This window comes from Mus musculus, chromosome 8 (assembly GCF_000001635.26).
Source record: "Mus musculus strain C57BL/6J chromosome 8, GRCm38.p6 C57BL/6J".
In the NCBI taxonomy this organism is placed as follows: Eukaryota; Metazoa; Chordata; class Mammalia; order Rodentia; family Muridae; genus Mus; species Mus musculus.
Genome location: NC_000074.6, coordinates 23,058,800 through 23,081,814, shown reverse-complemented (window position 1 = coordinate 23,081,814; position 23,015 = coordinate 23,058,800). Strand labels below are relative to the sequence as shown.

Sequence of the window (23,015 nt, the reverse complement as noted above, 5' to 3'; positions counted from 1 at the left end):
TCCTAGCTGCCAGAGGCCAGCAGCCTCATTTGCCACAAACTCATCCCAAGATGTATGGTGTCTCCACAGGCCCCAAAGCAACGAAACCAACTGGCCTTGGACTAAGATCCTGAGCCATAATGAACCTATTCATTTTATTAACTTGATTTTCCCAGGTATTTTGCCACAATAGCAGAAAGCTGACCACTTGATTGACGGGAATTCCCCTTGATTGAGGTGGTTGGCATGGCTCCAGTCCTGGCAAACTTGCATGCAGTGACCAGGAAAAGTAGAGACGCCACACCAATGCACGCTGTCCACCTGGGGTCAATGCTACCTCTTATCACGTGACCCCGGAGAAGAGTCTTCTGGGATTACACACTAGAGGGACAGGGGAGACAGGAGGGTTGCAAGGCAGTCTACCTATGTCCTCTTTAGATCAGACCTGCCCAGCCTATAAGCAGCCAGTGAGTACAGCTGGCCAAGTCCTTGTAAGGTTGTAACATTCCTTACCATGTGTGTGTATGTGTGTGTGTGTGTGTATATATTGTGCCCCTACATGCACATGGTGATGGTTTGCATACATTTGGCCCAGGGAGTAGCCCTGTTGGAGTGGGTGTGGCCTTGTTGGAGTAGGTGTGTCATTATGGGCAAGGGCTTTAAGACCCTCCTCCTAGCTGCCTGGGAGCCAGTATTCTCCTAGCAGCCTTCAGATGAAGATATAGAACTCTCAGCAACTCCTGCACCATGCCTGCCTGGACACTACCATGCTCCCACCTTGATGATACTGGACTGCACCGCTGAACCTATTAGCCAGCCCCAATTAAATGTTGTCCTTTATAAGAGTTGCCTTGTAGCCAGGCAGTGGTGGCGCACGCCTTTAATCCCAGCACTTGGGAGGCAGAGGCAGGTGGGTTTCTGAGTTCAAGGCCAGCCTGGACTACAGAGTGAGTTCTAGGACAGCCAGGGCTACACAGAGAAACCCTGTCTCAAAAAACAAACAAACGAACAAAGAGTTGCCTTGGTCATGGTGTCTGCTCACAGCAGTAAAACCCTAACTACTGATGGGTGGGGCTAATGGGAAGGTTACTTTATCAAGAGTTTCCTAATGAAAACATGCGACTCTGGCCATCAAATGTCTGTCTCTTGCAGGCTGTGCACCACACTTATTGCAGGGTCCAAAGCTAGCTATATGGCTTTTTCATCCCACCCTGTGAATAAAATTATCAGATCAAAGAATGGCTACAGCCAGTCTTGGTGACAGGAGAGAAGGTCTGACGGCAGGCAACAGTCTGGACAGGAAGTTAGGGGAGGGATAACAAACACCAGGCACACACAAGCCCACAGTCTGTATTCAGTTTGTAGAGCATAAATTAACTGCAGAAACACCTGCCAAGTGAGGGAGGGCTTGGGAGGCCCCAGCCCTTTTTTCAGGTGATTCTCTTTGTGGAACAGGTCTGGCGAGGGGGCTTGTCCCTTTGCAGACCTTAGACAGAGATCTCCCACCCCTACTCAGGAAGGCTCCAGGCTCTGGCGTGTGAGGCTCCTGGGATCTGGTGGTGGGGTTGTGGTCGTGGCTACACTCTGCTTACCACAGGAGATGGTTCTGGAGTTGCACCAGCAGGGATGTGGCTCATTAATTGCTTGGCTTGGTGGCACTGCCACCTACAGTGTAGTCTTGAAAGCCCCAAGGCTGCAGTGTTGCTGGGCCTTGGAGGAAACATCTAACACAGGGATGCTCTGTGAGCTTTCCCTGTTCCCAGTTCGAGGACCCTAATCCATAGGGACGCTGGATTTCTGACCACCAAAAGCTGGAGGCAAGGTGGAGGAGTGGCTCTGAGACTCTACCTTTCCTTCACAGCTTAGGAAACCAAGGTCAGCCTGGTCTTGACTGTCCTCCTGTCAGGAGCTAGCTCACTTCTTTTTAACTAGATAAATAAAAGCATAAGTTTACTTTTGATTATAGTCACAACAATCATTGGGTTGTGACCCCTGCCACTGATCTCTATGGTTCTACTTAATATCCTGGTCTTCAGGAGTCCCCTGGTTTCCAAGCCTTTCAGAAGCCCACTCCTGGCCGAAGCAATGGCCTTGCTTCTAAGAGGGCCTGAGTGGGTGTGCATTCCAGAGTGTGTCTCACACTTCCTTCCAGATTCTATGTCTTCTATCTCTTTGTGTACCAAGTGTGCCAACTGCTGAGCCATTTCCCCAGCCATCGCGCCGTCTTTGTAAGTTACCTTTACATCCCTTACTCGGGTGATTTGAATTTAATGTACACACACACACACACACACACACACCCGAGACCTATTAGGCACAGCCAACCAGCAAGAAACTCTGGACTTAGTATGCAACAAAGGCAGAGGTGCTGATGTCTGCTGCCTTTGCCAAGACTGCTGAGTATCTACCGAATCCCAAAGCCTGTGAGAACCGACCCTGTCCGGCAGAAGAACTCCCTGTGGGTGATGCAGGAACAGATACATACTCAACAAAGGCCCTAGATGTTCCTACAGGCATGTATGTATGGTTCAGTAGCACGGAGGGGGACAGACTACTCTTTAAGAACCGACTCTCACAGCCAGACACCAGTTCTTGTAACACTGGGGTGAAAAGTGCATTTATGATGGCAAACTGAAGGCGCCACAAGTCATGCTAAGTTCTCAACCCACTGGCGAACACGTCAGAAGCCACACCTCCAACCCTTCTCACCGTGGCTCCTCCTTTCCGGAGGTAGCTGGGTTCGACAGCTGCACAAATGCTTCATGCCCCAGAGGCAAAGCCCTCTCCAGAAGCCAACATCAGTGGGTGGATTATCTGCTGTAAGTGACCAGGCGGCCAAGCAGCTAAAGCTGTGGGACACCTGAGCACTGATGTCCTGCCTTGCGTTCTAAGGAGCCTCTGCCTTACTAAATCCATAACTAGTCTACACAAGAGACAAGAGTGTCCCATGGATAAATGCTGAATTTAACACGTTCTTTCTCTTTAAACAGATTTTTGAAAATACTCAAGTGTGAGGCGAGAGGAGTACGGGTTATGTGAACTATCTGTTCTTAGCTGTGACTATGGACAGGGATAAACTGTAATTCACCACCTCTTCATAGCCAGGAACCATATGCTTTTACACGAGCTAAATCAAATGTAAGGCGGTTGCCAAGAGTAAGAGGCAGCCTGCTGGATCCCTCTTGATAACTGAAGCTACTCATCCAACCTTCACAGTCTCTCTCTCTCTTGAAGCCAAATGGCAGACAGGCTGCTGAGGAGATTAGGAGTAGGATAAATGACATATTTCTTCTCTCCGATCACAGAGTGTCGAAGATAAGCACAAAGGAGCTCAGAGACTCCAGACGAGAGGCTTCTGCTAAGTGAGGCGCAGTAGCTACGTGTGGCCATTTTCCGTCGTGCGGGACTCTAGCTTCCTAGCACCTTCTCACAGACCCCTCGCACTAGACAGTGGCCAATGTGTTAGACCACCTGACACACCCTTAATTTCTCTCCTGTGTTCCTTTCCTTCTGCTTTCTTTTGTTTTAACTTGGATATTTTCTCCCGGTCTATTTTAAGCTCTGAGTCTCACCATGCCTTTGTCTAGCCTACTGATGAATTTTTATCACTTTATTGCATTAGACACTTCCTTGGGCTTCCCATCTGTATGCTGAAATTCTCCATCAGTTTGGCATATGTCATTCGTGACTCCACTGAGTTCTTTCACATGTCAATCATCTCGGTCTTCTCTGGGTCTGTTTCTGTCGACTGCTTTGTCTCTTGATCATAGTTTGTGTTTTGTATAAGTGTATGTTACACTAATGATTATTAGTTGACTGCAGGTCTCATGCACAAGACCAGGAGACATGGAAGAACTTATCTATTATTTATGACTGGAAAAAGATTTGGTTCATCTGTGGTATGGTTAGTGAGAGTTAGGAGCTGTGGTGGTTTGAATAGGTATGACAGCTATAGACTCACATGTTCAAATGCTTGGCTATATTAGGAGTGGCTCTATTGGGAGCTATGCCCTTGTTGGAGTAGGAATGCCTTGTTAGAGGAAGTGTGTCACTGTGGGGGTGGGCTTTGAGGTCTCTATACTCAAGCTATGCCCAGTGTAAGACACCCTCCTTCTGCCTATAGAACAAGATGTAGAACTCTTAGCTTCTTCTCCAGTAGTATGTCTGCTTGGATGCTGCCATGCCTTCTGCCATGATGATAATGGACTAAATCTCTGAAACTGTAAGCCAGCTCAAATTAAATGATTTCCTTTGTAAGAGTTGCCTTAGTCATAGTGTCTCTTTACAGCAATGGAACCCTGACTAAGATAGGAGCTTACCTGGATTGGAGTCTTATTATATTTGATCTGTCAGCCTCCACACTCCTCTCAAAGAAGGCTGCAGTCATCATGAGTTTGATGTAGGGGTCCTAGAAAGGTTTTGGTATTCCTAATCTCCCAGATTCCAACTCTTCCAGGTATCTATGCCTCAGGTGGACTCGTCTCTCTGTCTTGCTTCTCTCCTAGTGGCTCTGTGTTATTCCTGGTGACATAGACTGGTAATAGTTGGCAAGTTCCAGCTTCAGTCTTAGATAGGCTCTGTGTGTCTGCACCTCAAGGGGAGGGTACTTTGTGTTTCATTTCCTGTCCTTTACTTTGCCTTGTCTGTACTGGGCCTGGATGGGTATTCCTTACACGCCCTCGTAGCCCCTAGCAGAGCCAGAGATCTGCTTGTTACTGAGGTAGGAAACCTGGTCCTAGGACAGTTGCTGGCCTCCCCAGGGTCACAGGATATCCAGAGGTGCTGATGCAAAACAAGCTGACACAAGTAAGCTCCCACCCCTTTGTAGAAGCAGCCTGTTTCTACTCCTCCTGGGAAAGATGACATCGGTGTGCAATCTGGAGTGTGGGAGCATGCTTGTTTGGTATCAAGAGAGGAGTCTGGGAACCTGCAAGACTCTTCCTCTTCCACCTTCCACTAATCACACATTGAACACCCAAGGCCTAAGGGGCTTCTCTGTGCTATCCAGTATTTCCCGTGAGCACTCAGTCAAGGCAAGGGGTTAAAGATTTGCCGTAGACCCATTGACCTCTAAGAGTTGTCAGGGTTTTGCCTTGCAGGGGTCACAGTTTCAGTGTGTACCCTACATGGAGATGGGGCACGTGGGCCTCTCTCGGTGGCTTTGCCTCTCTGGAATCCAGGTTGCTTAGTTGCCATGATTCCCTTGGCTCTCAGCTGAGTTTGAGAAGATTTATAATCCTTTGAATTATCTGTTCTGTTTTCACACAGTTAGGGCAACAGCAGCACCCTCTGACGCTTCCATACCCACACACTTCCTGTCTGGAGTCTTCAAGACCCCCGGACTTCATACAGTTTCATGCCACAATGGCCTTAAAGAAGAGATGGTCTCTTTGAAGGGCAAAGTCTTTACACTATCATTCACAGCAGCTCTCTTTTTGGTCCTCTGCCCTCCTTCGGGTAAAAAACATTCACTTTAGATCATTCTCCCGAGAAGCAGTGTCTGGTGGAGGAAGAGAGCCCAGTGAACTTGTGCGGCTGCTCCTAACCGTCCTTAAGATATTCTCAAGTCACATCCCGCCCGCATGGCTTAACTTAGAGTGTTTTCTTGTACCAACTGTGAGAGACTCCATTGGCAGAAATACAACTCCAGACATTTGTTCTCAGTAAACTGTTCCTCTGTTTAGCTGCTCTGATTGCCCCAATTACACTAATTGAGTTCCAAATGTACAAATACAGTTGACATGTCACCGGAAATGTAGCACTTATCCAGTCAGGGGCAGAAGGGACGCTTCAGACAGTAAGCACCTGGTATCCCGAGGTTCCATAGCTCACAGGACGTGGCAGGGATACCTCAGAGGCTGATGCTGATGGTCCCAGAACACAAGGCCCTCACACCTCCTGTCCACTCATTTCACCCAGTTGAGGGGCACAGAGCCTCAGATGGGGTTCTCTGACTAAGGGCTTCCACCTCTACATTTTTCTTGATTATGGTCCCTCTCGCTGTGGTGGAGCATCATGATCAAAAGCAACTTGGGGGAGGAAAGGATTTATTAGCCTTATACTTACACATCACTGTTCTTATAGAAGGAGGTCAGGGCAAGAACTCCATGGAGCACCCCACCTTCAAAATGACCCTACCTATTTTAAGAAGGCATAAAACTATCTAAGACACAAAACAACAACCAAAAAGAACCAGGCATTAATTTAACTTTTGGTGTGGTCAGAATATCTTCATGGAGCTTATGCATCTCAGTGTCGGTTTAGAGCCCCCACTCTGCTGCGCAGGTCTTGGTTGAGAGCGAGGGACAATAGGCACAGCAGTGAGAATGGGTATCTAATTTCCACTGTTCAGAGTAAAAGCCACCCACTGACTGGGATGTGACCAACACAGTAGCCACAGGTGGTAATTCATGGAGCCTGCACTAGCGCAAGAAACTCAGGATGAACCTGGGGTGGCCAAGGGAAGCCTGAACAGATGACAAAGACACTACAAAGAAATCAAATGACTAAAGGGACGCCCCTTGCCACAACTTGGATTTTAAACACCACGCGTCTGTCACTGAAGTTTAAACCACTGAATGGAACAGGGTTAAAGGAGAGATGGGATGAGCCTGAGCAGCTGATCCTGTCACCATAGGCCAAGCGTATACCTAGGAAGACCCTTGGAACAAGACGGGAGGGTGAGAAGTTGGGGAGGGGGATGCAGAAAGAGGAAGGAGAAAGGAGAGATGGACAGAAGGGAAGGGAGGGTATGGAGAGGGACAGTTGAATTCTGGGTGGGATAATGGCTTGGGCACACATGGGAGCCAGGTGGGTGGTCTCTTGTGCCTAGAAACCACAGAAAGTCTTGGGTGGGTAGGAAGGCCAGCAGATATGAAGACAGGGAAAAGCAGTCACAAAGCAAGCAGCGGGGCAGCAGCTCTTTGTACTATTCTTACGTACAGTTCTTATAGATGTAAAACAACTACAGCTCGAAAGAAGACAGGAGGGAGGAATGGAGGCAAAGGTTTAGAAAGGCCATGGAGAAAAGGCAGCTCAAAGTTCTAGTTAATAGGCTGGGGCTGAGTTAGGTTTTTTTGCGAAGGCCTTGCGGAGATTTGACCACATAACACCAAGTCTCTTCTCAGGGCCTGTGAAGAGCAGCCAGGAGCAGGGTTTTGATGCTCTCCGGTAAGTATATAACCTGCCCTGCATGTCATCAAATCACGCCAAGGGACCAGCCTCAACCTCACACGGATGCCCGCTGACGAGGACCCACCACCTGCCATCATTTCTGCTTCAGAGGGTTTATGCCTCTGCAGAGACCACTTGGTGGGAGAAAGTCTGTTAAAAATATTCCATCTTGCCGTTTAATGACTTGGGAGGCAGATGGAGCTGAACAACTGTCAGGGTTGGGGGGGTTACCCTTTCCTCCTCTGTAAGCCCGAATTCCTCCAGAGACAGGGACAATTGAGGAGTGCAGGCATCCAGGAGGACTGTACCAACTTAGAGAGGGAGGAGGCAGATCGACAAGGTATGAGCTGGCTCTAAGCATTTCTTCCTTCTTTGCTTTATTACAAGCTAAATTCAGTTTTCTTCCCAGGTAGCTCTTAAAGGATCATAGTTTAGTTATACTCAGGAGGAGGGGAGGCACCGTGATCTGCTTCACTACCTTAAAGCTAAAAGGGACTGCAGCAGTTTCTGAGCTCTGCCTGGAGGCCAGCCGACCTCAGATCGCCTTCCCTCTGCTGTGTGGTTGCTCAAAGCTTGTGGTGGCCCCCATGCTCCAAAATCCCACAGCTCAGCAACAAACCCACTGCGGAGGCTTCAGGGCCCTCGGGAGTGGAGGGGAGAGGATGTTCGAGTTCACGCTAATGAGAGGAAGGGTTTGGAAATGGAGCTCAGCAGCTAAGAATATCTCCCTTGTACTAGAAAGATTCTATGTCCGAGATCTTGAGTTTCCTTTAAAAAAAAACAAAAAACAAAAAAACAAGAGAACCAGATCTCCCAAGGAAGGGCAGTAGGATTAGAGGGGAAAGTCTGGGGAGGAGAGGGGCCTGTAACCGGCATTACCGTTCATCTCTCTATCCCAATAGTACACATCTCGAAAATGATGACCTGCCTACCGTCCTGGTATATGAACTAAGCAGTCAGCATCTGCAGGAAACTCTCCGGATATGTGTTTTGCTGGCACAGGGAAAAGTGTGACAGTATGCCTACCAAACTGCCAACAAGGGTGTGCATGGTGGGGGAGGGGAGACTCTCAGATGTTGTCTATTTCTGTACAGTTTTGATTTGTAAGCAGAGCATGCATCCGTTTTGCTGCTAAATTTTAAAAACCAATACTAAAATCAGTGGCATGCTTATTAGATACAGTTTATAACTGCATCACCTGAACACGTCCTAGCTCAAAAACTGAGCAGGGCTCAGCCCGGTCAGTACATGGATCAAGAGACGTGCCTGTAACAATGAAAAAAGGGATCAAGTTCACCACCAAACAGTAAGAATTCCAGGCTAAGTGGTACCACAGTCTCTCTCAGTCAGGGCAGTTCTGTATTCGGGTCTCCTCCACCAACCAGAGGGGTCAGTCTGCTCAAGACTGCAGTTGAGAGACGGTCATTTTTCTTAGCAAGCCTACTTGCCTCTCAATCATGTCCAAACCCTACTTTTTAAAGGGGAATTGCTCACTGAAGCATGTTTCCAGGGAACTTAGAAATACTCTCCGTGGTGGTTTGAGTGAGAATGGCCCCCAGAAGCTCTTAAATTTGAATGGTTGGTCCAAAATTGGTGGAACTGTCAGGAGGTGTGGCTTATTGGAGGAACTGTGTCATTGGGGGTGGGATTTAAGGTTTCAAACACCCATTCCAACCCTATGCTACTCTGTCTGCAACTAGCAGATCAGATGTATTGCTCCAGTGCCACGCCTGCCTGCCAGTACTACATTCCCCACCACCATGGTTAAGGGCTAGCCCTCTGAAGCAGTAGGCAAGCTCCCAGTTAAATGCCCCCTTATACAAGTGCCTTGATTGTCGTGTTTCATCACAGTAATAGAACGGTAATCGAAGAATCCCTCTAAAGGCTCCATCACTTACAACTGTACATATCTGTTCTCCAGTCGTTGTGTCCCCAAAGCCTGGCTTTTCTGAGGTCCTGTTCTCATTTGTAATCAGGTTCTAGCTTAGCTGGACAAATGGAATGTTTCCTAAAGAAATGAATGAAAGCTGGGCGTGGCGGTGCACGCCTTTAATCCCAGCACTTGGGAGGCAGAGGCAGGCAGATTTCTGAGTTCAAGGCTAGCCTGGCCTACAAAGTGAGTTCCAGGACAGCCAAGGCTACACAGAGAAACCCCGTCTTGAAAACAAAAACAAAAAACAGAAAGAAAGAAAGAAAGAAAGAAAGAAAGGAAGGAAGGAAGGAAAGAAGGAAGTAAGGATCCACACAACCTGACACAGGTGCAGCCCCTCTCTCTCCCTCTCTCTCCCTCTCTCTCCCTCTCTCTCCCTCTCCCCCTCCCCCTCCCCTCTTGTGAGTGAGAGGATCATGTCTGGTCCTCATACTGTGAAGTCAACAGCCATCAAATTGCAATGATGGATCTGCTTCCCTTTCTGACCTTGGAGATGCAATAGAAAGACGATATCTCTTACGCTCTGAGAGACTAGAACTTTTGCTGGACCACACCACCAGAGTCAATAATATACCTTGAAGTCACTTAAGACTGCTATCCTACTATGTGCTCAGACTTATCTTGGATTGCTCACGTGATCAGCTTTTATAAGGAAGATAACGAATAGCAGTGATCACGAGTTCTGTGTTTTTCCATGCTCCTGACCCAGAACAATGCAGGCTCTGAAAGCAGCAAACACAGAAGTTGAGAGCAGCTTCCTACAATCTACCGTAAAGGTTGAAAGCAGCCAGCTGTGAGTAAGGATTGATGAAATGATGTTTACTGTCTCAGTCACCTGGGATCAGCTGGAGCCAGTGACTTAACCCCTTGTAAAAGTCTGTTAAGGATTTCTAAAGCATTCCCTTCCTTTCCCTTGTGATGTGCTCCGCTGTTTAATAAAAATGGAACAGACACACACAAGTCATACACTAGACAGTCACAGAGACACACGCAGAAAGGCACAGACACAGACGCAAGGACAACAGATCCACAAGACAGCCTTCAAGCAGGCGCATATTCAAACATCTTCCAGGTAGACAGAGGGAGGACAACACAGGAAGCATGAAGTAGAGAATTCAAATCTGGGCTTGCCCTTGGCCAGCGGACTCCAAGGGGAGGTGCTTTTATGTCTTTTCCTTAATGAGACACTGATGCATTATGGGTGGCTGAGTTATTCCCTGATGTGTATAATCCGAGCACCTGTTGATGACCCTTTGTTCTTTGTTCGCATGGTCGATGGTGTGTGCTAGTGTGTGCTTGTGTGTGTTGGTGTGTGCTGGAGCATGCTAGTCACTAATGCACACACTTTGCACACCTGATGGCGCTAGCCCGTCCTTTCCTAGCCTCTGGAATGTGGGAGATGGCTTGATTGGCAACACATGGACACATTTATGAACCATAACTAGACAATTACCCTTCTCTTTCCTTCACTAGAAAGAGGAGGAAGAAAGGAGGAAGGAAGGAAGGAAGGAAGGAAGGAAGGAAGGAAGGAAGGAAGGAAGGAAGGAAGGAAGGAAGGAAGCCCAGGCAGATGGTCCTTAGCAGCCATGACCTCCGCTTGGGTGTTTTAGCTGTCTGGCATTGCTAGAGCGGTGCTTTATCTGGAAGGCTCTGCTGCCCTCAGCTGCATCTGTCCTGGACCTGTTCTGTTCACCTTGTAAACAGAAGTGGGCACTTGAAGCGGCCAGATCGGGGAAGCTCTTGAGACATCCATGATGAGGAAACAGTAACGGTGACATATCCCTCCATGCATCCAAGAACACCTTGTTTTTCAACTGTCTGCTGTTCCTCATAATCAGCAAGATGGACATCAAATGGAGTAGCTCCTGCTAAACCAGAAACACTATTTCCCTTCTAAAAAATAACCCAGACTCTTGACAGAAGCTCCAGCAGGCTCCAGAGCACAGGCCTTGCCTTCTTCTCTGTCTTTGACGAAAGCCACACACTTGCAGTACCAGATGTGGAACCGTACGGTCTCTGCCCATCATCACTGCCCAGAGCTGCACCCAGGAAGCAAGGCTTAAGAGTTTGAAGGTTTTCTGCACGACTGTGGGGCACGGGCAGAATCCGGAACCACGTGGTTTAATGTTATTCTAGGCTTGCCAGGAGGTCTAAAGCAACAGGTAACACAAGACATCAACAGGCCCACCTATTGGTCTGGAGTCAGCCTCCCTGAAGGTCCTTGTTTCTGAGCAATGGAAGATGCGATGTGGGGCTCACCTGTCACTGGCCTATGCAAGGCACGTCACAACAGGAGGTACATATGGCAGACATCAAAATCTTTTCTGGCTCCTACGTGGCCAGGAGAATCATCTGTGCCCTCCCAGACGCAGGCAGGCTTCCTGCGTCTTTGAGGTTTTTTGAGGGCAGGCTGTGGTTCTCCCCATGTCTAGTATAGAAGTGCTTGACCATCATACACACTCAGCACTGGGACTGCAGATGTACCACTGTGGCCACCCCAGAGGCCCTCTGCTGCTTCGGTTCCAGCGCATGGCTCCCATGGTCCCATGTTAGCCTGGCATGTGCAGCCATGAGCAGGAGTTGTCCCCTGTTTCCTTCGTGTGGCTAGTTGGCAGTGGGAAACGCCAATCTGCTCACCCTACACAGTCTATTTTTAATCACCGTAGTTTCCAGGCTATGACATTTGATTCTACAGAACGGTTTCTAGATGGCACCGAGAGCTGGATATATGAAGATGGGCCTGGCAGGAGTATGCTCATCTTCCGTGGCAACACTCCCCAGCCACACTGTCTGTCCTTGCTGCTCTCAGACAAAGCAACGCTTCCTTCCTCACCGGGGTTCCACACACTTCTATTCGCAGAAACCAGCAGGCTCGCTCTCTCCCCTCCTTTGTCTAGGCCTCTCAAAAGTTATCTTTGCCTGCAGGTACCAATCATCCCATAAGGATGTTACTTAGCACGCTTTCTTGCCTGTTGTGTCTTCCCTTTGTTAGCCTGTAATACTCAACCTGTGTCCTCTGCCAGGCCAGTACAGCACCTAGAATGGAGCCTGGTACACAGTAACTGCTTAATAAACATGCAGATAATGACTCTACAGTGTGGCTGTATACTGAGTGGCTCATATCCCTTTTCATGGTGCTAGTATGAGCTACTTGTGGGGACCTGTCTCAGGTCATCTTCCCTTCCCATCTGAGTTCCAGCCTCAAAAGTCCCTGCTGCTGTCTGTCTATCCCCACTGTCATCTGTCCTTACACTACTCAATTAGTGACTGTCCTGCCTAGTTTTGCATGTCAACTTGACACAAGCTGGAGATATCACAGAGAAACGAGCCTCCCTTGAGGAAATGCCTGCATAAGATCCAGCTGTAAGGTATTATCTCAAATACTGATCAAGGGGAAGGAGGGTCCATTGTAGGTGGTGCCATCCTTGGGCTGGCAGTCCTGGGTTCTATAAGAAAGCAAGCTGAGCAAGCCAGGGGAAGCAAGCCAGTAAGAAACATCCTTCCATGGCCTCTGCATCAGCTCCTGCTTCCTGACCTGCTTGAGCTCCAGTCCTGACTTCCTTTGATGATGAACAGCAGTGTGAAAGTGTAAGCTGAATAAACCCTTTCCTCCCCACCTTGCTTCTTGGTCATGATGTTTGTGTAGGAATAGAAACCCTGACTAAGACAGTGACATTACCCCCCCCCCCCCACACACACACACACATTGTGTGCTTCCAGAATACATGGATAGTGTCACCCTCCTAAACCAGACCCCTGGAGTCATTCCAGAAGTCCCTTTACCCATTCCAGTTCATGATCCAGGCTTATTGGCTCTGTTTCTTCTCCTCAGCCATTACTTTTATCCAACCTACCAACAGTATTCTTCTGGACTACTGCAGTGGTCACATAACCAACCCTCCCACTGCAGTGGTCAAATTACCGGCCCACCCACTGTTTTGGGTACAGTCGCCAGTGTGGGCCTTTATATCACACCTCCAATGACTGTACTCATGCTATGCTAGAACCCCAGGCTCATCTTCCTTTGCTCTCAGTATAAAGATCAACTCCTTAGCGTGGCTGCATCTGCAAGCAGGAGGACTAGCTGGCCCGCATGCACTAACACTGTTGTGCAGGTTGCTCCCCACTGAGAGGCCTCCTCTCCTCACAAACCCATCCCCTTCAGAGTTAAAGTCTGGGGCAAGTGTGTAGGTGCACATACACAATGCATGCATATGCATACCCTAGTCAGGCCCTGGAGTGTGTTGTCCAGCCACGTAAAATCAAGCTCTTGTCACTGGTAAGAAACAGCTCTATCCAGTTTTACCTCAACTCCCTGCCTATCTACACTCACCCATAATGGCTGTCCCTTCCTTAACCTCAGCCCAGCTCTCAGTTCCTCTGTCTCTTGCTTACATAGGAGACCTTTAGTTGTCTCTGACCTCTGACCTTTAATTCAAGATCAGGCTCCGTCGTATTAGGGTTTACTGCTGTGAACAGACACCATGACCAGGGCAACTCTTATAAGGACGACATTTAATTGGGGCTGGCTTACAGGTTCAGAGGTTCAGTCCACTATCATTTTGACAGGAAGCATGGCAGCTTCTAGGCAGGCATGATGCTGGAGAAGCTGAAAATTCTGCATCTTGATCTGACTACTTCCAGGAGTAAACTGACTCTTCTGCACTGGGCAGAGCTTCCAAGCCCACCCCCACAGTGACATCTTCCTCAAACAAGGCCACATCTATTCCAACAATGCCACACTTCCTAATAGTGCCACTCCTTGAGCCAAGAATATTCAACCCATCACTGGCTTCTATGTATTATACTCTACTCACAATATCCTAGACAAGTGGTTTTCAACCTTCCCAGTTACTTAACCCTTTGTTACAGTTCCTCATGCTATTATGACCTCCAACCATAAAATTATTTTCATTGCCACTTCATAACTGTAACTTTGCAACTGTTGTGACTCATGGTGTACATATCTGTGTTTTCTTATGGTCCTAGGTGACCCCTGGGAAAAGGGTCATTTGACACGCAAATGGGTTTGTGATCCCAGGTTGAGAACCTCTGTCCTACATCTTTCTTTCTTTCTTGGCCATATCTATACATGATTATTTGGTTATCAGCTCTTTCTGCCCACCGGGGTAAAGGGCCAGGATTAATCTATGTCCCTGCACCCAGGAAGACACAGGATGTGGGGGTGGAGCTAAAGATCCATTGATGTTGGAATAAGTGACAAGGCAGGAAGTATGGAGACATTGGTGTTGTGTGGATTCATGTGCACCCCAGTGGTGGGAGTATCTTCTGTAAGCAGAAGAATGGCGACAGGAACTTCTAATCTGTCCTGGGCATATGTGTCTCTCATATAAGCTCATTTCCTTTATGTAGAAGTGAAGAAGTTTGGTCTTCTGCTGTGTATTGTAATGCTAAGTGTAGGCCCCTAAGACCTGGTTGCCCTAGAGACAAGAGAGTCTTCATGTAGACCCAAGTGAGTTATGTGACCTTGGCCCCAAGTTATTTCTGACTGGTAAATAAAGATGCTGACAAGCCAATAACTGGGCAGAAGAGACATAGGTGGGTTTGGAGTTTCTGGACTTGGGGAGTCTAAGGAAGACCATGAGGAGGAGAAGAAGATAGAAGAGGAAGAGAAAGTCGCCATGAGTCATGAAAACATGGCCCTGAAGGCTGGACAATTGGAGTTAAGAGCAGCCCAGATGAAACATAGTAAGTAGTAACTCAGGGTTATCGATAGGAAGGTAGATTCTAATAGCATAGAGAGTAGGTATGGGCTCAGCTCTTGTGCTATTTAAGCCTTATTGTAAATAATAAAATTATTATTATTGTGTTTTTTATCTAGGAATTGAATGATCAAAGGTAGAGTACAACATACAAAACCTAGAGTAATTATCCTCTTTTGGCAAACACCTGTGACTCCTGCCTCCAGAGTACTTTTTTGGAAGGGTGTGTTCACATAAGGTGAACCTTACCACCATCACTGGCCCCTAACCAGAAGACAAAAGTTTGTGTTTAACTGCAAGCAGTAAGTACGTGTCACAGACAGTGAGCTTGGCGCAGCAGTGGGCTATCTCAGTCCCTGGCACCTTTCATTTCCTTGGTGTGGCGGGCCGTGTCTGCTTTGAAATGAATGGGCTGGTGGCAGCCAGGTCTGTAGTCTGAAACCTAAGGCAGGACCCCTTCTGCACAGGCAACATACAGTCCCTACATTGCCAGGAGCCCAGGAGACAAGGTGTCAACAAACCACCAAGGATGCCTACCTGCCTCTTGCTTTCATCTTCTGAAACCTACAGCGAGCCAGTAAGATGGGAGGCTGGGGATTACAGCTGCCCACCCCCACAGGAGGCCCTCAAGATGGAAGCCATCTCTCCATGCCTCCAAATCCTCCACTGCCACAGTCGGCCAGACACAGCCTCTGGCACTCAGCTGCCCCCATTTCAGCTCAGGGGTTCCTTTAAGACTGGAGGATTAATCCTTGAAAGGCCTCCTTGGGGCTCTGATACCACTGGAAGTTTTGTGGCAGCTAGAACTCAATGAATCTAGGGACCCCTGGGGGTTGGGGCTGCTCACCCAGCCCAAAGATAGGCTCTGGGTTGAGGTAAGGAGGATGCCTGTTTTTTTGTTTTGTTTTTTGTTTTTTGTTTTTTGGTTTTTTTTTTTGTTGTTGTTGTTTTTTTGTTTTGTCTCTCTCAGACCATCAACCAAGACCTCCTCCTTGGCCCTGGGCTTTATCCATGCCTCCTTGCCCAAAGCAATGCATTCAGCCCTCTAGCCATCCTCTCTTCCATTCACATAGGACATCTGGTTCAACCCCTGAGAGTCCAGGGTCTGCATGTGTGTGGCTGTGTGTCTTTCTGGGTGGGAGATGAATATGGGAGACGACAGTATCCTTCTCCTCACCCTGCCTGTCAGCTCAAGTCCAGATCACACCTTTACCACCAGTACCCCAAGTCTACCACCATGAGCAGACTCACAATCATACTTGTCTTCCCTCCCTTGCTCTTGTAGCTATGGGTTAAAGCTCGTACAAGACCAACTCAACCCTAAGGGGCTCTTGGCCCTGGGAAGGGGAAGGTTGTGTTCTATAATTTCAGCGAGGCCTGGAGGGGCAGGGAGAGGACAAGGTGGGGAGTGGGTGGAGCACAGAGGCAGGTATCCATTTGCATTCTGGGAGCTTGTTGCTGTTGTTGGGGATATGACAAGCAAACCTCTACCACATTAAACTGTGCTAAAGGGAAGAAGGTGGGCGTAGCAGGACAAACACTATGGATTCCATCTGTAGGAGAGCCCCAGGGTGGTCAAGTCCCTAGATGTTGAAGACAGAAGGTTGTCTCCTGCAAAAGTCATGCCCAGGAACCCTAAAGACTGCTGATGTGTAAAGAGATGTATACCATTGCTCCAGCATTGGTTTAGGGCTCCTCCTGAGCTCAATTTCAAAGATCATTCCTAAGACAACAGTGGGATACACAGCCACTTCCAAGGGAGAGGCTGCAGAGGCCTGGCCTGAGCCCCAGTCCCACTGCAAGAGCAAGGTAGCCTTTCTATCAATGGGACCTAGGCTGGACACGGCAAACCAAAGCTCTAGAGACTTTGGGGGCACTGGAAAGAGTGCCATGCAACAGGGCAAGCCTCAAAGCTCTCAGGACATCCAAGAGGATGTGCTGTCTCCACCCACTGACCTGGTTACAGGTGTTAATGTCCACTCCATTGCGCAGGTGATCCAGAGCCTTGTCCAGGTTCCCCGAGCGTGCCGCCCGCAGAAAGCTGGTAGCAGCATCGGCCTGTGGGGGCGGAAAACAACAGGCTGTGAGTGTCCCCATGTGGCAAGGATCTTAGCATCCTTGTTGTGTGCACACAACATCCCCAGTGGTGGTCAGCATCTAAAGGTCTAGGATGTGTGTGCAGCTGCCTTAGAGCTTGGGTTTCCCTCCCTTTGGGTACTGGTACCCGTGATTAGCCTTGCAAGGATTGAGGAGAGACCACCTTTGAGAGTGATCCCAAACCAGTCCCAGTGTCAAACACTCAACAAGGCTGGTTTTGGCTGCTCCCAAGCTGCAGAGCCCTCCTCCATTTCCCCTCCACCCCTCGCCGCCCCTACTGTTATTAGGTATCGAACCTAGATCCTCACACATGCTCAGCACGGACTCTACCATCTGAACTACAGCCCCAGCATCCCACTCCCACTTTCTTTTTTTTTTTTAATTTTGAGACAGAGTCTCACTAAGTTTCCCAGCCTGGCCTCAAACTCTCTGGAGCCCAGAGAACCTCTAATCTAATACCTGGAACCTCTAATCTTCCTGTCTCAGTCCCCCCACGTCACTGGAACTGCAGGCCCGTACCTCCAGGCCTGGCCTGTTTGTGTTCTTGCTGGGGATTAGGATATCATACAGGCTCTGGTCCTGAAGAGTCAACAACACAGGCACACAAGCCACTGTGAGCTTCACGTTTTTAGAAATAAGCGCATGCAGATATTATTCTCCAGCTACAACCCTAAGTGGCAGGTCCCACTGTGGTCTCCACTTTACAGGAGAAGTCACCAGAGAGTGGAGAGCTGAGGAGACTGTGTAAGGTCACGCTTGAGGTAAGACATACAGCTGGACTCCAAAGTAGGTAACAAGGCTCTGAAATCTTAGGTTCCTTTTTAATTTATTTTTATTTTTGTAATAAGGAATCATTTTTTAATTAATGATTTATTACTTCCAGATTAGGTTTTTTTAAAAAAATATTTATTTATCTATATATTTGAGTATTTTGTTTAGGTATATGTAAATGGAACTAGAGTCACAAACAGTTATAAGCTGCCATGTGGGTGCTGGAAACCAAACCTGAGTTCTCTGGTAGAGCAATCGGTGCTCTTAACCCTTGAAAGACCTCGCCAGCCCCACATCTGGGGCTCTTAATCTCCCAGCTTTCCTGCAGGCGCCCTGTGGCCCTTACCAAGCAGGTGCCCATCACAGTCATTTTCCCTTCCTTGCCTGCCATTTGTTCACCTGCCACAGGTACCACAAAGCACCGCTTAGACCACTGCTGTCCAAAGCACTGGTTTGCATTAAAGGTGTATGAATGTCAGCCTGCGGATGAGAGTCAGGACCACAAGAGCAGACAGGGCGGTGGGCAGAGAGGACTGGAGGGTGGAAAAGGCTCCTCGTGGCTGTCCTGGGTCCTGACTGAAAGCTAGAATCCGGAGAAGCCTTTCTTGTACCCTCAATGGTGCTCCCAAGGATTAGCAGGCGATGAACACAGAGCAAGAGTGTGCTTAACATGGGAGGGTGGCCGTGCAGTAGTGGCCTGAGTGTGTGTGTATGTGGACGGGGGAGGCTCCAAAAGAGCCATCCTCTCATCCCCACCGTCCGTGCTATTTCCTCCTTTGCAAAGAGTACGTGCAGAAGTCAAAACCTTGCTGTTCTGGAGATGAGATCAGCCTAGATTCCTTAGGCCAGCCCTCAGTCCAGAACTCGGTGTCCTTAGGAAAGATGGAAGAGGAGGTGCACCCAGAGGAGAGAAGCAGAGGAGGGGGGTTGGGGACTGAGCCACGAGCCAGGTGGCCTTGGAGAGGACAGGACACAGAAAAGCTTCCCTTGTAGACAGCGTGGCCCGGTTTCTGCTTCGTTTAGATGATTGGTTATCCTGCCTGCTAGGGGACAAACTCCTATTGTTTTGAGCTGTCTAGTTTGTGGCACATTGGTATCAAGGATGCAGAAAACTAATACACGTTGTGGTCAGGTTCCCTAAACCCAGAAGAGTTGCAGTCCACAACCACTGATCTCAGATACTGCTAAACAGTCCAACACTAACCTCTCCCCCGACAAAGGGCCTCTGTGCCACCACCCATAGCAAACATACACTGTAGTGGGAAACAGTCATGAATACTGAAACCTTTCCTCAGAGCCCACCTTCCTAGGTCCCATGTATATTCCTATTATGCAAATTTGAGTCCCAGCCCAAGGCATGCTCCTTTTCCTGTCCCATCACATCAGGAGGCCTTCTTCTCTCCTTTCTTGTGCCCTGTGGCATTTCTGGGCCGTGGCTACAGGCCTGCCCCTGGCTACTTTCTGGACTCCACAGTTCTGTCTCACTCTGCTCCATGCATCTATCTTGTTTGCCTTCAAGGTCTCACTGAGCCCCTCTGCTACAGGACACTGTAGAAAGACATTAAGAATTTAGTATCTTTACATCTAGAAATGGTGAGGAAGGAACTTGATTTTAGATTAAAAGTTGTTTTTTTTTTAATGTATCCTTTTTCTAGTTTTAGTTGTTTGCTTCTGGGAGCAGGTGCTAAGCCCTCTGAGCCCTTGGAGTATTATCTGACCGCGAGGCCAGCTTCGGCAGGGCGCTGGGGATGCATGAGACATGAAAAAAGGAGGACTTGCCCACAGGCTCCCCGTGCTCGGCAGAAGCAGACTCACAGCCTCTCCCTGGATGACAGCTAGGGTTGCTGACTCAGAGGGCTTTCTGAACCCAGCTAGAGGGAAGACACATTATTTATTTCCTAGGCAGAAGGGTGTTAAAGAGGCCCCTTCTCCACCAATGAGCTGGGTTCTCTTTTACAGCACAATAATAGGATTCAGGATAAAAAAAAAACCTGAAAGTGTGGGGATAAAAATAGAAGCAATCTCAGGTACCACTGCCCGTTCAAAGCCCTGGTGATAGGAAAGAATGGGACAGACAGGCAGGTGAGCCAGAGCCAATTCACAGTAGAGTGGTTAGCGGGTTTCTGCAGCCTCTCGAGCAAAACCAGGACAATTCCAACAACAGGCACTGGGCCGAGAGCATGGCCGACCGCACAGGGGCTGGGGATGGAAGCTGAGGCCCTGCACACACGCGGCAAGTGTGCTACCACCAACCACAGCCTGAAAGGTGGGTGTAATCGTCACCCCTGTTTAGGAACTGACTACCCTGAGCACTGGAGAGGTGAGTGACTCCCCCAGTTCTACAGCTCCATATCAGTCTAGGAAGGTGAGTAGCGTGACCAAAGCCCAGGAGGCCAAGGTGTTTTATTTTAATTTAATTTTTACCTGATTGTCCTTCCATTTGGGTAATTTTGCCAGGTATAAGGTAAGTAAGGGTGCAGTTTATTTAGGAAGGTCCCACAGGTCCCATCTCTGTCTCTGAGCACTGTGTCAAGGCCAATATAGGCCTAGAAAGAATGGCTAATGCCACCTGGGTCGTTAGAAGCAAGGTTCTGGGTGAGGCTGTGTCCCTTTGCCTTTCGCCTTTCAAAAGGATAGAGTAGTCAGACACAGCAGCATTCTCGGGGTGACGTGCATGGAAGGATGTCACTCCCACTGGCTACTATGTGCCACGCCCTCTAGTTCTACAATAGATTTATTGAGGTCCTATTTTAAGTCTGGTATCACGTTGGGGGTGGGAGGAGTAAAAGAGGAGAGGGAGAGAGAAAGGGAAAAACTCCGAATACAGAGTTCTAAAGCAGCCTCTGACGTAACATGGGCGCATGGCTTCGCTCCGCCATCATTCTTGAGAGCCTCCTGAAGGGTGGGTGGATGATACTCGGGCTATAGAGCGATGACTCTAGTTGGCATACAGGACTCATCCCTACTGTCTTGTTCTTCCAACCCTCCACTGCCCATCTGTCGAGTTCAGCTACTCCAATTTAACTCCCTGTGCCTGGCATGTGCAAGCACAGTCTAAACGGTTTAACAGGGAAAGGGAGTCAGGAGAACCCGACGCCTTCCATTAAAGATGCTGACCTGAATAAAATACTGAAAGCAAACGTAGCAACTACTATGCATGCCCCTGGGCGCTGATTAACTAGAACAGAGTTGCTGGCCTTCTTGAAGTTCACCCGTCCCCTGCCAGGTAGTCTCAGAGGCTGCTATGTGAGAGGAGGCTGGGCTGGGGTCCCCAGAGAAGGCCTGCTCTCTGTCACTCAGTCCACTGATCTTTACTACCACAGTTGGTGATGGAAGGAACATACACCCCACCCCACCCCACCCCACCCCACCCCACCCCACCCCTCCCCACCCCATCCCTCCCCATTCAGGCTACAGTGTCTTTGTCCCTTCTTCATGTCTTTATCTCCCTCCTCTCCTCCCCAGCCTCTGTGCTTTGTGTGTGTGTGTCTGTGAGTATGCTCACGTGCACTCCCATGAATCTTTGTATCTTTGTGTGTGTATGTACATACATGCCTATGTGTGTGTGTGTACACATGTGCACACATATGTGTTGGAATAGAGCATACATTTTCTTATGTGTTCGGCCCATATCCCTTCCATTTAATCCATGTGCTATCTCTGAACTTCCTTTCAATACAAGTTCAGAGCTCACGTTACCTTTCAAGCGCTCAACATCAATCGATTAATTTGCTCCTCCCAAGAATTCCTTGGACAGGTTTTTATTCTCGCTCTATCTTCACCAGATGAGGTGGCTAACTCACAAAGTCGAGTAACTCGTCCAGTCCCACAGCTAGCAGCCATTGGCCAGGGTTTGAATCTAGCGTATTTCCCAGGTGTCTCTCTAACCACCTGCTATCATTTTTCAAGTGTTCGTAGGGTTCCTCTCAAGTTCAGCTGTAGCTAGAGGACGCTTATTTGCCTTCAGAGGCTGTGTATACGTTGGGAGGAAGGACATAGAAGAGGAAGAAGAGAATGGAATTGTTGCTGGGACTCGAGTTAGGGAGAGTTATAAGACAGGGTAAACCCCCGGTTACCTGGAATACTTAGACTATCAAATTTCTTCTTCTTGAGTGGATTATTCTAATATAATAGCCATGGCCCAGGAGGCTAGTGTTCTGAGAACATGATAATAAATGTCAGTATCCCTGTAACTCTGAGTGTGGTTCCAAACTCACTGTAGGCTAGACAATGTATCATTTCACACTAGTAGAAGAACCAGGAGGCCTCCCTGGTCACACCTCCTCTGGGGTCTGAGCCTGCCTGAGTTAGGCAGAGCCTAACTTCCCCAATCAAGGTCTTGATTATCCCGTTTTCCTCTGCAAAGATGGGTGGAAATGAATCTGGGCAGAATGCAGTTTCTTTGGCAGAGCCATCATGGGAACTCCAGGAAAGACTATCTCATAGATCCTGGATGGGGGGGGGGCAGGTATGGGGGAGGTGGCTCACCTAGAAGCTCAGTGGTAAAGTGCTCCTGTAGCATGTATGAGGCCGTTCCACTCATGCAGCCTAAGTGCAAAATAAGCTTAACACCCAGGTTTGGTCCTCCGGGGCTATAGTCAGACCTCGCATTAAAGTACAGTGTTCCAGCTTTGGTGTAGCCGTGGCTTTTATTCTTTGTATTATGCAGAAACAGAAGTGAGGCCCCGGGTCACCGTCATGCCTATGATTTCTTTCCAGAAAACTAGGATATCAAAAAGCTTTGCAGTGTCCCCAGAACCCTAAACAGGCCACAGTTGGATGGAATAAAATAAAAATCAGAGATACCCGCTGAAGCCTCTGTGTGAGTCGGGGCCCTGGGTTCCCCTTTCATCCCTACAGGGACCCGTCTGGCCTTGGAGGCTTTGTGGTATACAGGTGTGTGCAGAGCTGGATGGGCCCACATGCAGAAGACCTGCCTGTCCATCCCCGGGTCCTGCTTTTCCACTTGATGTCCTGTGTGTGCCTCAAGTTGCCAGACACAAGTTTTCCCATTGTTAAAACAAGAATAATGCCAAGCTGGGCTCTGGCTTACACAGATCTGCTTTCCTGTGCCCCATTCATTTCTGCTCCCTAAGGGACCTCGGGGACTTGGGGGTTTCTAAGGACTTGGGGTCAGGTTTGCTCCGGTCAGTGCCGGTGCAGCTGAACCTACAGGACCCTGACTCTGTCCCCCAGTGAGGGGCAACTCGCTACAGTGCAGCTGCCCCCTGGCTCCAGCCAGCCTCAGGTCATGCCCGCGGGCGTCTCCCGGGCCCAGCCTGGGCTGGCCGCAGCCTCCAGGCCTGAGGAATTTTCCTCTGGATTCCACGGAGCCGCGGCGT

General features: G+C 48.8%; 1 protein-coding gene across 26 annotated transcripts in view; it reads right to left on the bottom strand.

The window, feature by feature from the left end:
- Window positions 1-23,015, bottom strand: part of Ank1 (ankyrin 1, erythroid) — a 175,666-nt gene that overhangs the window by 68,687 nt on the left and 83,964 nt on the right. For all 26 annotated transcript variants that reach the window (XR_378776.4, NR_102385.2, NR_102386.2 and 23 more), the window contains exon 2: window positions 16,762-16,863. Coding sequence is in view for 23 of the 26 variants with exons in the window: in XM_006508990.2 (XP_006509053.1) it covers window positions 16,762-16,863 (102 nt within the window). In the remaining 3 variants the exon portion in view is untranslated. The remainder of the gene's footprint in view (window positions 1-16,761; window positions 16,864-23,015) is intronic.